This window comes from Haplochromis burtoni, unplaced genomic scaffold, assembly GCF_018398535.1.
Source record: "Haplochromis burtoni strain Fernald_Lab_line unplaced genomic scaffold, NCSU_Asbu1 Contig_94, whole genome shotgun sequence".
Lineage (NCBI taxonomy): Eukaryota > Metazoa > Chordata > Actinopteri > Cichliformes > Cichlidae > Haplochromis > Haplochromis burtoni.
The window spans coordinates 1,931,150-1,944,611 of NW_024582455.1; the positions used below are offsets into that span (position 1 = coordinate 1,931,150).

Sequence of the window (13,462 nt, forward strand, 5' to 3'; positions counted from 1 at the left end):
TCAGTCCTCAAAAAGCCATTTACAAGTGAACTACTTCATTTCCTTACAGTTTAATTACCTAATTCCACCCAGTTGGAAACCACCATTGAAATGAAATCCTTTGTTGGAATGGACGTTTCTTGTAATTTCTGATTCCCTCATATTTTCCCCACCCAATAATATGACTTCACCTCTAGGGGGAGCCCTCTGTTTCCCTATTGGTTGGGGAACCAGCTAATTGGTGTGGTTAATTGCTCCATAATAGAAAAATGCTGGCGGCAGTCTACGTGCGTTTGAGCGCCAGTGCAACCCTGGGCCGAGGCTCAGTGTGCGCTGAAGTGGACTTCTGCTGGATGGGACTTGAGGGATCACGGAGAGAGTCAGACAATGGCTTGCCCAGGGTGGTCCTGGTGGGGGTGGCTGTGCTTTTTTTAAGGATGCTTCTGTATCTACTGCCTGTCAGCTGCACCAGTCTGTTTATTTGTGTGCGTGCTCCCAGTGATACCAGTTACTTCAGTGTTTTCATGGAGGCCTCTCCCTCCCTGCTGTTTGCTTAGTGCAGGCTGAGGCAGACAGCTCAGTGTGGGCTTAGGATTCATACACACATATACACACACACACTCACAAACACACAGTCTGCATGCTCCAGGCACTCTCATTCTCTTTTCTTATCTAATCTCGAGCCTGTGTTTGTATGTGTGGCTAAAGGTTCATATTATTACTGCCTGTGCATGCAAGCATCTCCTCTGTCTGCATGCCTCCTCTTTGTTTTTCTGGCTAAATATTACCCATACAAATGCATATACCGCCATTGGTGGTGTTACTTTACGTATTCCTGTGTGCAGGCACCCTTGCACAGGTGTCCTTTCTAGTTTTTGTGCCCTTGCATAGTGCGGATCTGCTTGATTGTCATTTCTGTCATGTCTGCATGGACATTTTTGGTAGTCAGCTCCAGTTTGTTGGAGAGCTGGCTCCACGCCAGTTCATTACTAAAGCGGCTACTATTTCTCCCTGCTCTTGCGAGTCTGTTTGCATCCATTAGTGTAAAATATAGCTGAAATAAACCTGAAATAGAAATACATGTTGAAAAATATCACAGATGAAAACGATTGGAATTGTAAAATTAGTTTTCATGCTGATTGAGGCACATAACCCCTGTCTTCATGTGTCTGTGTGTGTGTGTGTGCGTTCACTGATGTGGAATCAGGTTTCGGCTTTTCTTAATCGGCTGTGTGGTTTGATGATAGGCAGTTTGGTTTCTCTGTGTGTTCCCCTGTGGTCTGTGTTTTCACCAACTGCTTGGCTGGTATAGGACCACAGTGGCCACAAGCCAGAGAGGTGCAGATGTTTCCCTGTCTGTGCTAAACATCTGTGTGGAGCAGGGGTGTCAAACATAGGGAGAGGGGCCCAGATCTGGCCTGCCAAAGGGTCACATTTGTCCCACTGCATGGCTTTGCAAAGTGTGAAATGTGCAGCCAAGTCATACCTGCCACTTGTCTGGTGTGGTGGGGCCAGCCTTACTGCACAGGAGCAAAAATGCAAAGGACAATGTTAAAAGTATTTCTAGAAGTTGCTTGAATGATAAAAACATAAAAATAATATTGTTGTTCAGTTACAGGAATTCTACATATGAAGACATGTAGTGACAGCAAACACAAGGAATGTGGAATACTATAGACGCAGAGTTGAAATTGCACTTAATTTTTATTTAAGATATCTTGGAATGTTTATGGTCTGTTTTTGTTCAGTTAAATCATGAAATGATAAAATAATTTAAGAACAAATAATACATTACTCTGGGATGAGATCGCAGATCCGAGCAGAGGAAATGAGCTTCCTCCGAGAGGTTTTGGGGCTCTCTGTTTCCCTCAGCAATGATCCTATCTCTGGTTTCAGTGCTGAGTGGCTCAGAATTGAACTGCCGTGCCTCCGCATCGAAAAGAGCCACTTGTGGTATTTGACTAACATGCCTCGTGGACAGCTCCTATTTGAGGTGTTTTGTGGCATGTCCAGCAGGGACAGAGGCTTGGGCTATGTGTCTCGGCTGAGTAGAGCTGGAGGAGGTGGTCAGGGACAAGGAGGTGGACAGATGACACTAAAGAGGGGTAATGGTTTCACAATTTTTAGCTATGGCCCATTTAAATGTGGTTTGTCCAAAATATATGGCCACAAACTAAAAGGCGACACCCTGGTCTGCTTTCTTCCTTATTGACGTTTTAAAAAAACTAGTTCAGCATTTTGGGAAATGTCTCCTTCCCTCTTGATACCTTTACAATGGAGCCATGCTACTTGTTTTCAGTCTAAGATAAGCTGACAATCACCTGGCTACAACTTAATACAACACGCAGTTGCGTCTGTCATGAGCGGCTTTTAAAGCGCCGACTGTGTCGCACCTGCAGATCCACAAGGGAGCACAGGGTGTCCTCTGGTGAATTGAGAACAGCTTCTCTTTTTTTCTTTTTCAATTTCACTGCTATTCAGATTTAATATTCTTTTTAGCAAGCTGGCCAGCACAAAGGCAGACAGAATTTAAGGCAATATTTGGTGATCACACTTTTTCCTGCTGTTGCCACCCACTCAATGTGATTTCTGAATCAAATCTAAGAACCAGCGATTATTACTTTTCAAATCGATGTTGAATGTCGGACCAACGCTCGTTGCTATTTGCAGTTGAATTGGGGGTTTTACTCTCCAGAGAAATGTTTGTGAGAGCTCAAAATTTTTTAAAAAAAGTGTCCGAAATAAGCTTTCCACACATCCCCTGCCCCCGCTCTGCTACTGTGGGGATCTGCTCTTTTTCTCCCAAACTTTCATTCCCCATCTCTTCCCGGATGTCACTTTCTTCTGCCTCTTGCTCTCTCCTCAGCCCATCTCACCCTGCGTCCTCTCTTTCTTCAAGTGGCGTCTCCCAGCTTTCTCTGCGGGTATCTTCCTCCTCGTACAGCTCTACTGCTGTACGAGCCTTCAAACTGGCAAACAGTCATGCGGCTCTCCTATCACAATATAATGAGATTGCAAGCACCCAAATTGAAAGAAGCCATTTTCTACAGCTGTCAACTTATTATCGAGGAGGGACCGACTTATTCTGGCGCCTCTAAAGGCAGCAGAGGAGAGAGAGGGATGGAGGTGATGGAGAGATCGAAGGGAGCAGGTTTTGAAAAATGGAGGGGGAGGAATGTGGGGAGCTGTTTTACATCTAATATTTTTCTTTTTCCGCTCTCTCCCAGTCTCTCTGGCATTTCAGTTTGGTCACTAGCACAGCCTTGAAGTCCAGGTCTTTTATTCACCATGTTCCTGTTAATATTTTAAACAGCACCGTGTAAGGCTTTCTAGGCCTGTGAACGTATGCGCCCGTTTGAGCGCCTCTCATCAAGTGTGAGTGTTTATTCTCCGTCCTCATGACTATTTATACAAACAGCAGGTACTGGATATTTGTCTCTGAGGGAATGGATTTCTCTATTTTGGCCAAGCTTCTCCCGGCCCATTTAAAATTCAGGCATTTAGGTATTGCTTTTATCCGTAGCACCTGCTAATGAGTGAGTGGTGTCTGAGTGGCTCTGTGGATCTAACCTGTTATTTTCTGGACAGGCCTCTAGTGCAATTCATTTTTTTCTTTTCCAGTTGTTTATTGTAAACTGCAGGGAGGAGCATGGGCACAGCTCTAAAAGAAAAAAAGTGAAATAAGGTGAGGAAAAGTTCTGCTGACGCACCTTTTACATGGCCGTGAAATACTTTGATGGTCAGATATGCATGGCCGCCTGAAGGGACAGAGCTGAAAGGAGCGTATTCTCCTCAGCAGAAGGGGAGCAGCAGCTCCTTTCCAAAGACATGCAAACAGACATGAGCGCAGCATTGATGCCCCAGTCGCATCCTTTAAATGTCATACGTTGGCCCGAATGGTTGCAGAGCTGGTTTAGGAGATTTTGAAGATTCAGTACACAAGCTGTCAGTCATCACAAGCATCTGCTGGGTCCGATGGCAGTGCTGAGTTTGTTCTTATTTCCAAACAGGACAGCTGATTCTACTTGACATTGTCACAAGAGGGTTTTCCCTCGTCTTTCAGACCTAATTCTGCTTTCATTCTGCGTTGATTGGGGTAATATGCTCTGTTTGTGCGTCCATATTGAGCTGTAGCGTAGTGTGACGTTAATCCAGCTTTTTATTAATGAGCCAGGCTGGTGAGTTTTTTATTCCCGTGAACTGGTTTACTTTTTGTCTGCCAGTTAGTAGGTTTGTTAAAATGATTTAACAGTAGGGCTGGGCGATATGGCCTAAAATTTATATCGCGATATAATTTGAAGCATGTGCGGTAATGATATATATCACGATATATTCTTTTCTTCTGTATAACGCATTTTCCACACTATAAGGCACACTTAAAATCCTTTAATTTTCTCAAAAATCGAGAGTGTGCCTTATGTATGAATTCTGGTTGTGCTTACTGACCTTGAACCGATTTTGGCGTGCAGAAATCTGTTAAAAATGTTTTAGTACAACTTTGGTAAGCCGCACTGCTTCATGGATTGTCAGAGCATTACGGCTGAGGGGCTTCGCAGAGTAATCTGGGTCCAAAACTCCGTCGGCGTCAGGTCCCAAAGTCAAACGAACACTAAGAGTTAAAAACGGTCTAGTTCTTTCATCTTTAATTAAGTCATCAGCATTGCTGCTTTATCGGGTGTAACAATTAAGTTTTACATCCATGAAAACAGGATTTATTAAATTTAATGGAGTTAGAAGTTAACAGGAAGTTAGCTCACTAGTTTACACCTAAACATCTCATACCATGTTCTGACTGAGAGATTTTTGAAACTAATTAAAACGTACAGCTCTGCTACCACTTCCAACATAAATGAAGACAGAAAACTAAACAGCAGTGGCGTTTGCAGGGTTACTGAAGTTGGACTACCTGGTATATAATGATTTAGATTTTTAACCGGAAACTCCTTTTATCTACACATCTATCCATGCCACAACCTTCCATGCAGTTAAAGTTGTGGTATGCCTACGTGACCCTGGACCAAGATCAATTATGATGATCCAGGAACAACACCAATGCAGGGCTATCAGACACACCCTAGTGACCACAGTATTTTCTGTGGGATGAGAGGAGGAAGTAATGAGACATACTCCTTTATTAAAGCATTGATTTTGACATAAACAGGAGGTAAATATAGGTGATGCTAATGCCATTAGCTAATGCTTCTGCTCTATTTAGGTCCCAGCCTCAAATAATGTGGCTGCTGTGATAAATGTCAAACAAAGTCCAAATATAGGCCAGGATGAGCCGGATGGATGATTATCAAAATATCAAACTTTAACACAATTTTTCCACATCTAAAACATAGTCAACATAATATTTTTCATGGCCATCATTGTTCCCTGAGCTTCACCTTGTGTTTGCTGTTATAACCAGTGATGAGAGGGGTTCTTCAACCTCTTAAAAGTGAGGGGAAAAAAAGAGGATAAAAGTGGACCTTTTATGCTACGCTGCAAAATTTCCATAAACGTTTGTGTGAGTTCTTCTGAAGGACATTGTTTAATTTAGTGAATTGTTGAAAGGTGCGTGTTGCCTGTTTAAAGTGAAGCTTCATCAGCTTTACACACCAAAGTCTGTTGACAGGTGTTTGCGGAATATGTGTGTGTGTGGCGTTTAAAGTCTTATGCGTCTCCAAAGGGACTCAAGTCCCTCAACTCCTTTGAGTCAGCATCAGGTGGGGCTGCAGACTAATAGAAACCTGAAAGTGAAAAAAAACCGTTGTGGGTGTTGAAATGAACTTACTATTCCTTGTGGTCTGGTCCTCCTCTCCACTTCAGGCTAGACCCTCAAGGCTGCATTAGCCATTACTAGCATAACAATGTCTGAAGTGAGCTGCCGAAGGTCAAATTGCATTGTGGAAAATGTGGGTGCCAGGTTGTGACAAGACAGAATTACATGTGGAATTAAAAAAAAGAGTATTTCTGGCTCTGCTCCATGCATTCTGATGATTTTTCTTTTTAAAAAGCCTTTATGAGTCTGGCAGTGGTAAAAGAAGGCAATGCTAAATCGGTGGAGGAAAACTGCATTGTGGAGATACAACCGAATAACACACAAATCTACATCTAATCGTTCAGTTAATAGGCCACGCCTCTTCAGTGGTTGGACAGAAACAAGAAAAAAAAAGTCAAGAAATCGCTACCAGCCACTACCCTGCACTGTCTTTGTGAGCTCACTGTTGGCCCTCGATGAGTGCATGCGTGTGCGCGCGCTCGCGCAGTTTTGTGTGTCGTGTATCTATCGTCTGTATAGTAGAGTGACCTTGATGTCTGTGCTCAGCAGGAAGACGCTAGAGAGGAGTGATTAACAAGAGAGAGACAAAAAGAGGAGAGAGAGAAGTGCAAAGAAAGATGAAAACGTAAAACACAAAGGGAGGAGAAAAAAAAGAACAGCAGGAGAACAGGGGGAGTGGGAAAGTTAAACACGCAAGTAAAAAAAAGATAGAAAAGAAAAACAGTCTTGGAAACAAGTGAGAGAGCGAGAGAGACAGAGCGAGGGAAACGAGTTGTGAAAGAATGAGAAGCCAAACGAACGGGGGGGCAAATTAGGGTGGGGTGGAGGAATGACTCACTGCACATCTACTCACTTTTTTCTTCTTCTTCTTCTTCTTCTTCTTCTTCTTCTTCTTCTTCTCCCTGCAGGCAATCTGGAGGTGCAGTCATCAAGAACAGGTACGAAGGGGTGTGGGAGAGAGGTGGGGTGGTGAGGTTGAGTGGAGGGAGGGACAAAGGGAAGAATATCCCACTGCATGTTAATCAAACTCACACTTGTACAGGTGGGAAAATACTGTGCATACATTGTTCTTGCAGTGAGAATAAAGTGTTATATACTCTCTTACTGTACAGGATGTGTGTGTCTGTGTGTATGGGTGTGTGGTGTTAACAGTGAGTGGTCGCCAGCTTGTCTGCTGTGACCCAGGTTATTAGGACTGTGCATCTCCACTCCTACCTACACACACACACACACACACACACACACACACACACACACACACACAAACACTGTAGCTGTCCATGACTGTTCACCCACTGCCCCTTTTGATGGTTTGGGTGTGTGCAAGCTTCACGTTGCTCCTTGTTCTACTTAAAGCCTTCCTCTTTTGACTCACACGCCACACTGGACCTCCTCTTGTCCTTCACCTTTAACCCCTCCCTATAACCTCCATCCTTGTTCTTCCCCTTTGCTCTGACTCAGTCTTGGAGAGGAGTTTTATAAGGAGGCCATCGAACACTGTCGCAGCTACAATGCCCGTCTGTGTGCAGAGCGCTCCATGCGGCTCCCTTTCCTGGACTCCCAGACCGGGGTGGCCCAGAGCAACTGCTACATCTGGATGGAGAAGAACCACCGTGGACCAGGTTTGTGTATGTGTGTGTGTTTTTTAGTGTTTTTACCCATCAGAGTGTTCTTCCTCTTCTTCTCCTATGTTGGTGTGTGTGTATGCCAGCTGTTGTGCTACACGAACTGTTCTCTCCAGTCGCTCATCACGCTTCTTCCTTCCTTCCATCCTCTGCTCTGCTTGTTTCTGTCTTTCCTTTTCATGCCTCCTACCTCTCACACCTCAACTTTTTCCCCCCAAAGGGTGTTTCCTCATTGCTTTTTCCTTCTCTGTAACATCAGTGTATTTTGGCACTGAATCAGACAGCCCTGTAGGCGATGTTACGCCGCTGGCACCAGCTATTCCAGAGACAACACACTTATGTGCGTGTAGTTTTGTGTAATGCCTGATGCATTAACCATTTTGGTTTGTACAATTTATTTATTTATTTTTTGCTTTCTGTGTGAGTCACTTTCAGATAAAACTTTATTTTCAGTGTAACCCAAATTAGAATTGAACTCACTTATTGAATTTTTAAAATAATTTTTAATTTTTATTTCGTGTTTGTAGATTTAAAGTTGTTTTTCTTTGTTTAATTTCACTACTTTTTGTTACTGGCCAAATAACTTTGAACAAAATTGCCACATTTTCTAAAACCACCAAACAAAACTTCATTGTTCATTGGATATTTTACACACGCACATTAACCCAACACAGCACCATCACACTTTTCTTTGGAGTGGTTTTGTCACACTGAGATCCAATAACTACTATTATAGCATCCAATGGTGCACAGAGGACACAATATGATTTTTCCTGTAGTGTCACATACCCATACCAACATTTGTGGCCACATTAGCTGGCATCAGGGCTGTAGAGTGGTGAATGACAGTTAATAAGCTACATTTTTGTAGTTTAGTGGTAGTTCAAGTAATTAAAGACAACATGAAACACTAAACATATAAAGGCTAATTTACACCACTGAGCCCTCCTCAAAACTGATATACTGTAGATATAACTCCGTGAAGCTGGATTTAAAAAAACAAGTGCTTAAGGTTTTAAAAAAATGTTTAGCACCATCTTCTGACATCATGTGGTTGGTTGGTTGTGATTAATAGCCTTACATTAAAGCAGTGTTTCCCAACCTTTTGGAGCCATGGCACATAGCACACAGCACACCACCAAACAAAAAATTTCACAAAAAACATATTGACAAAAAACATGCACCAGCTATAGCGGCTATAGTTTGTTCCCAATATACCATTTTTGCTTTCTTCTGACTACTACTCATGCTAGGACCTTCCTCTGGGTTGGACTTTTCTCCAGGACCCAGGTCAGATTGACTACTTTTGCTTTTCAAATATTTATCTATTGCTGTTACACCCTGCATTGTCGCATGACAATGTAATTTCTTCTTCATCTTCTTCTGTTTAATTGGCAGTTGGCAACCCGTTTAATTGGAGCAAGAAGTTGTACTGCCCTCTAGTGGAAGAGAATGTAGTAATTGTTTTGCCCGTTACGCTGGTCGCTTAGCGTACCAATCAGGTGAAACCATATATTCTTCCACGGGACACCTGATCATTTCTCACGGCACTCCTATGCGCACAGTGGTTGGGAAACACTGAGCTAGCTAACATAAGCTAATATAAGTCTATTATCATCAACCAACCACATGACGTCACGTTCCGTACTGACAGAAGATGGCGCTAAACATGTTTTTAAAACTTTAAGCACCTATTTCTTAAATCCAGCTTCACAGACAGAGTTGCATCCATGCCGGTTTTTGAGAGCAGGGCTCCATGGTGTAAATTAGTGTTTCATGTCATCTTTAAAAACACACAAAACAGTCAAAAGTAATCTAACTACTGAAAGCACAACTTGGGTCATAAAAGAAAACAGGAGATTTTTTTATTCCATCCATCCATCCATTCGCTTCCGCTTATCCTTTTCAGGGTCGCTGGGGGCGCTGGAGCCTATCCCAGCTGTCATAGGGCGAGAGGCGGGGTACACCCTGGACAGGTCGCCAGTCTGTCGCAGGGCTAACACACAGGGACAAACAACCAGTCGCACTCACACTCACTCGCACATTCACACCTAGTGACAATTTGGATTATCCAATTAACCTATCCCCACAAGCTGCATGTCTTTGGACGGTGGGAGGAAGCCGGAGTACCCGGAGGGAACCCACGCAAACACGGGGAGAACATGCAAACTCCACACAGAAAGACCCCGGCCTGATGGTGGAATTGAACTCAGGACCTTCTTGCTGTGCGGCAACAGTGCTAACCACCGTGCTGCCCCGATTTTTTTATTTTCAGCTTTAATTTGACCATTTGCAAGTTTCCACTCTAAGTACATCACTTTCACTAGTTATGGCCTCTCCTGATTTTATCCTGTCTGCTCTGAAGACATGGCCAGGTTAGTTAGCTGAGGGTCTTTTGTAGTATTATATTTTTGTTATATCACATGTACATATATCGTTTTTTATAAGCACCCATTCACACCCAGTCACAGAAGCACTTTTTTAAATGTTTTTTTGCCTAAGTGCTTTCTGTCTCACATTCACACTCCGGTGAATGGATCAGAAAGCAACTTTGGTTCAGTATCTGTCTGTATGCTATACTGAAGCAGCCAGGGATTGAACCATTAACCTTTGGATTACTAGATGACCTACTCCACCTCATGAGATGAGCTGCTCTAGCCCTCTTCAAAACAGTTTCAGAGCAGTTTCCCAAGAACACCAACTTTCGGATGAATTACTACGAGATCAGGTTGACACATAAATGCAGGGGTACATTTACAGGGGTCACTGGTGGTCACAAGATGGTAACAGTAGGTAACACCAATGGCCAGTGGTCCCTCTAGAGTTTCCTCAACAAGGCCATTTGGGCTAAAGGCTCACAACACCCAGTAATGATAGTACCAGTGATGAATGTACTGAAGTACAGTTATGTTATATAATGTATTTGCTCTTTATTTATTTGTTATACTGTTTTCTCCTTCTACTTCACTATGTATTTGCAAGTTGCAACTCGTACAATTTAGTTTAGGTCTTATTTTGCCGAATATAAAAATAAATCTTCCAATAAATGTATTATAGATAAAGTGACACAGCAGTATATAAGTAATTAGCTGTAATATAAATATTATATATACAGAATACTGCATAATTAATACTTTAAGTAAAACTTTTACACTGTTATTTAAGGATGAAGACTTTTACTTAAAGGGTGTAATGCCTATTTCACTACTATTTAAAGCAGAAGAATAAGAATAAATGTTTAGTTCTTATGCAATGCTACCTTTTCTGTAACACCATCTGTGTCGGGCCACTGCTCTGCACACGAGCTCTCGAGATAAACTAAAATAACAAACCTGAATAAATAACTGCGAAATGTTGTAAAATATAAAATGTGTTAGCGTTTAGCACCGCTGTGTCTACAGTCGCTCACAGTCTCTGGATGTGGGCTGTCTAGTTAATGATGTAAAACACCAAAATTAGTTACTTGGTAATTTATTCCAGCACATCAGACTTTGACATGCCAGAATTATGATTATTTAATAACCTACTTTCCTTCATGTACTAATTAATGTATCAATCATGCCAGTATGTGTGTTCCTCTGTATTTCAGGTCACGCTCCGGGCCAGTTGTACACATACCCCGCTCGCTGCTGGCGCAAGAAGAGACGGCTAAACATCTTGGAGGACCCGCGGCTTGTACCGATCGAGTTCAAGATAGGTGAGTAGGAAATGGGATGAACAGAAACACTTGAAAGAAACTGCAGAATATCTCAACTATGTTAGGTGTGGTAGACATTGCTTATAAATTCAAAGTCACACAGAATATCTCTTTTCTTTGAAAACTTTATGGATGTTATTGTATAACTAACTTCAGTGGAGTGATCATATTTGTAGAAAACTTTAACCTCATGCTTAAGTAACTTTTCTTATTTTCTTATTTTACCAACATTTTACAGCAATTGGTTAATGCTTTGAGAAAATTTAAAAACAGCAATTTTCCACAAGTGTTATACAATCATATGACGCTAAAATGGCCATGATCATTTCAGCCTCTGTGCCGTAGAGATGCTAAAAGTCACTGCAGTTTCATGAACAAGCCAAATGTCGTGTCCTCGGGGCTCTGTCAGCTCGGCTGTGCACGCCAGCGTGAAGTCGTGCTCTCTGCTGCTTTCTGATTGTAATCGTCTCGTTCCACAGACTACGAGGCATCTTTAAAGAAGGAGGGGGGGATCCCAGACGGTCCCGTGCTGGAGTCGCTGCTTGCTGGGGAAACCCTGGACAAGAAGGTAGAAACCAAGGAAGAAGAGCCCATGAGCGAGTGTCAGGTGAGATGCTGCTTCCTCTTTCCTCAGTCGTTTCTCTCTCTGTAGTTCTTTGTTGCTCTCCACGTCTTGTTGTTTTCTTCTCATGCCAGACTGTGTGTCTTTTTTTATCCATCTGTGTTTGCGTTTCTTTGTCTGTCTATGCCTTTTTGTGTGTGCGCGTCTCTCTCTCTCTCTCTTGGAGTGTGCGTTTTGGCGGTGACATGGGCTCCTGCGGCTCCTGACAGCGTGTGCGTGTTTCCCATCACTGCACTTGTGGCTTGTTGTTTTACGGGGATCCCGCTCAGTTGTTTCACAGACTTTGAAAATAGTTTTCTTTTTTTCTTCTTTACATTAAAAGGAAACATAACTTATGTGCAAAAACTTAATGCTCATCTGTCTGGAGTATTTCACCAGCTCGAGGCTGCCGCTGTTGAACTCTCACGGACAGCTAATCAATCAGCAGTTGAGTGAATAGCGCTCACAGTGGCCCTTTGAGAGCTGGAGTCGTGTTTAGGGCCTCTAATCCGGGGCTTCCCCCAACTCCTGCTCTTCAGCAGGCAGGCGTTATACCGTGTGTCCCATCAAACACTCAACTGTCAGCTTTTTACACTTTTCTTACTACAATATTTGAGCTCAGTGTCTGTGATATTCCACACATGAATATATTTGAACAAAGCTGGTGTCTTTGTTAAAATAGATGTTTAGTCCTACTAAAGCTCTTGCTAATAGAACGCTAAAAGCCTCTCATCCAAGAGGGGCACTCCACTGATTTTACGCATAGTCTTCAGTTTATTCATCACAACGGACTCTGCACAGCCTATGAAGTTTCTAATGAATAGGCTGTAATGCATACTCAAGTGAACCTTTTTGGGGTATTTAGGACACAATGGAGTTCGGTAAAACAAGCTATCAAGTTTTAATATAGGAAGTGGAAGTATGTTTTTGTTGGCTGACCCAAAAGGAAGAGTATGTCTGACACTTCTGCCTGCCTTTACTCATTCTGTTATGCCCCCCTCATCCCATGATTTGGCCAGTTTTATTAGATTTGCATGATCTACCTGTTTAATTGAGAAAATTGTGATTCAAATGTTGTCATATTTTATTGCAGCAAAACGGTGAAAGTATTGGTTATGTTCAGTGTTAATAGTGCTTTCATGCTGGGATCATCCGAACAAGTTAAAAACAGCAGGAAAGTGCGCAATTTAATTTAAACATATGGGCTCATGCAGGGTAAAAGGAAAAATAAATGACTTAAGCGATAAAAGGAAAGGAAACTAACCTGTATGACAGTCCATCTCTCCCTTTCTGTTTCTATATCTCACCAACAGAAGCTGCTTGTTGGGGATTTCCCTCATGAGCTGGAGGCGGATGACATGGATGAAGATGTTCCGAAGCGCAAGAACCGTACCAAAGCACGAGTAAGGAAACAGGGACATTTCAGTCTTTTCCACAGAAATTACTTACTTGTTAATGTGGAAGAGCAGAATCAGGAAAAAACAAATGACCTAGTCTGAGCTCAGAGTTATCAGCTCTGAATCTGTGTCCTGTCTGTAAGACATAAAGGCACGCAGTGCTGGAGACGTGACAGTGTATAAGGAATGATTACTGGAAACTTCACATAAGTGCAAAATATAAGTTAGAAATCTTTTCGTGCTTTCTCTGTGTACCAGACTTTGAAGTGAAGTGTCATTACACAAAACTAGAAGTTATTGCAAATAAATGCAAACAGATACAGTGATTAAAATCATGCTGGGAAGACCTCTTTTATAACATCTTTGATTAGATCAGACAGGTCTTTTTTTCCCCCA

At 42.4% G+C, this 13,462-nt stretch overlaps 1 protein-coding gene across 2 annotated transcripts in view; it reads left to right on the forward strand.

Moving 5' to 3' along the window:
* Positions 1-13,462, forward strand: part of dpf1 (D4, zinc and double PHD fingers family 1) — a 49,108-nt gene that overhangs the window by 5,752 nt on the left and 29,894 nt on the right. For both annotated transcript variants that reach the window (XR_001336442.2, XM_005926565.3), the window contains exons 2-6: positions 6,655-6,684; positions 7,208-7,368; positions 10,961-11,068; positions 11,548-11,675; positions 12,983-13,072. Coding sequence is in view for 1 of the 2 variants with exons in the window: in XM_005926565.3 (XP_005926627.2) it covers positions 6,655-6,684; positions 7,208-7,368; positions 10,961-11,068; positions 11,548-11,675; positions 12,983-13,072 (517 nt within the window). In the remaining variant the exon portion in view is untranslated. The remainder of the gene's footprint in view (positions 1-6,654; positions 6,685-7,207; positions 7,369-10,960; positions 11,069-11,547; positions 11,676-12,982; positions 13,073-13,462) is intronic.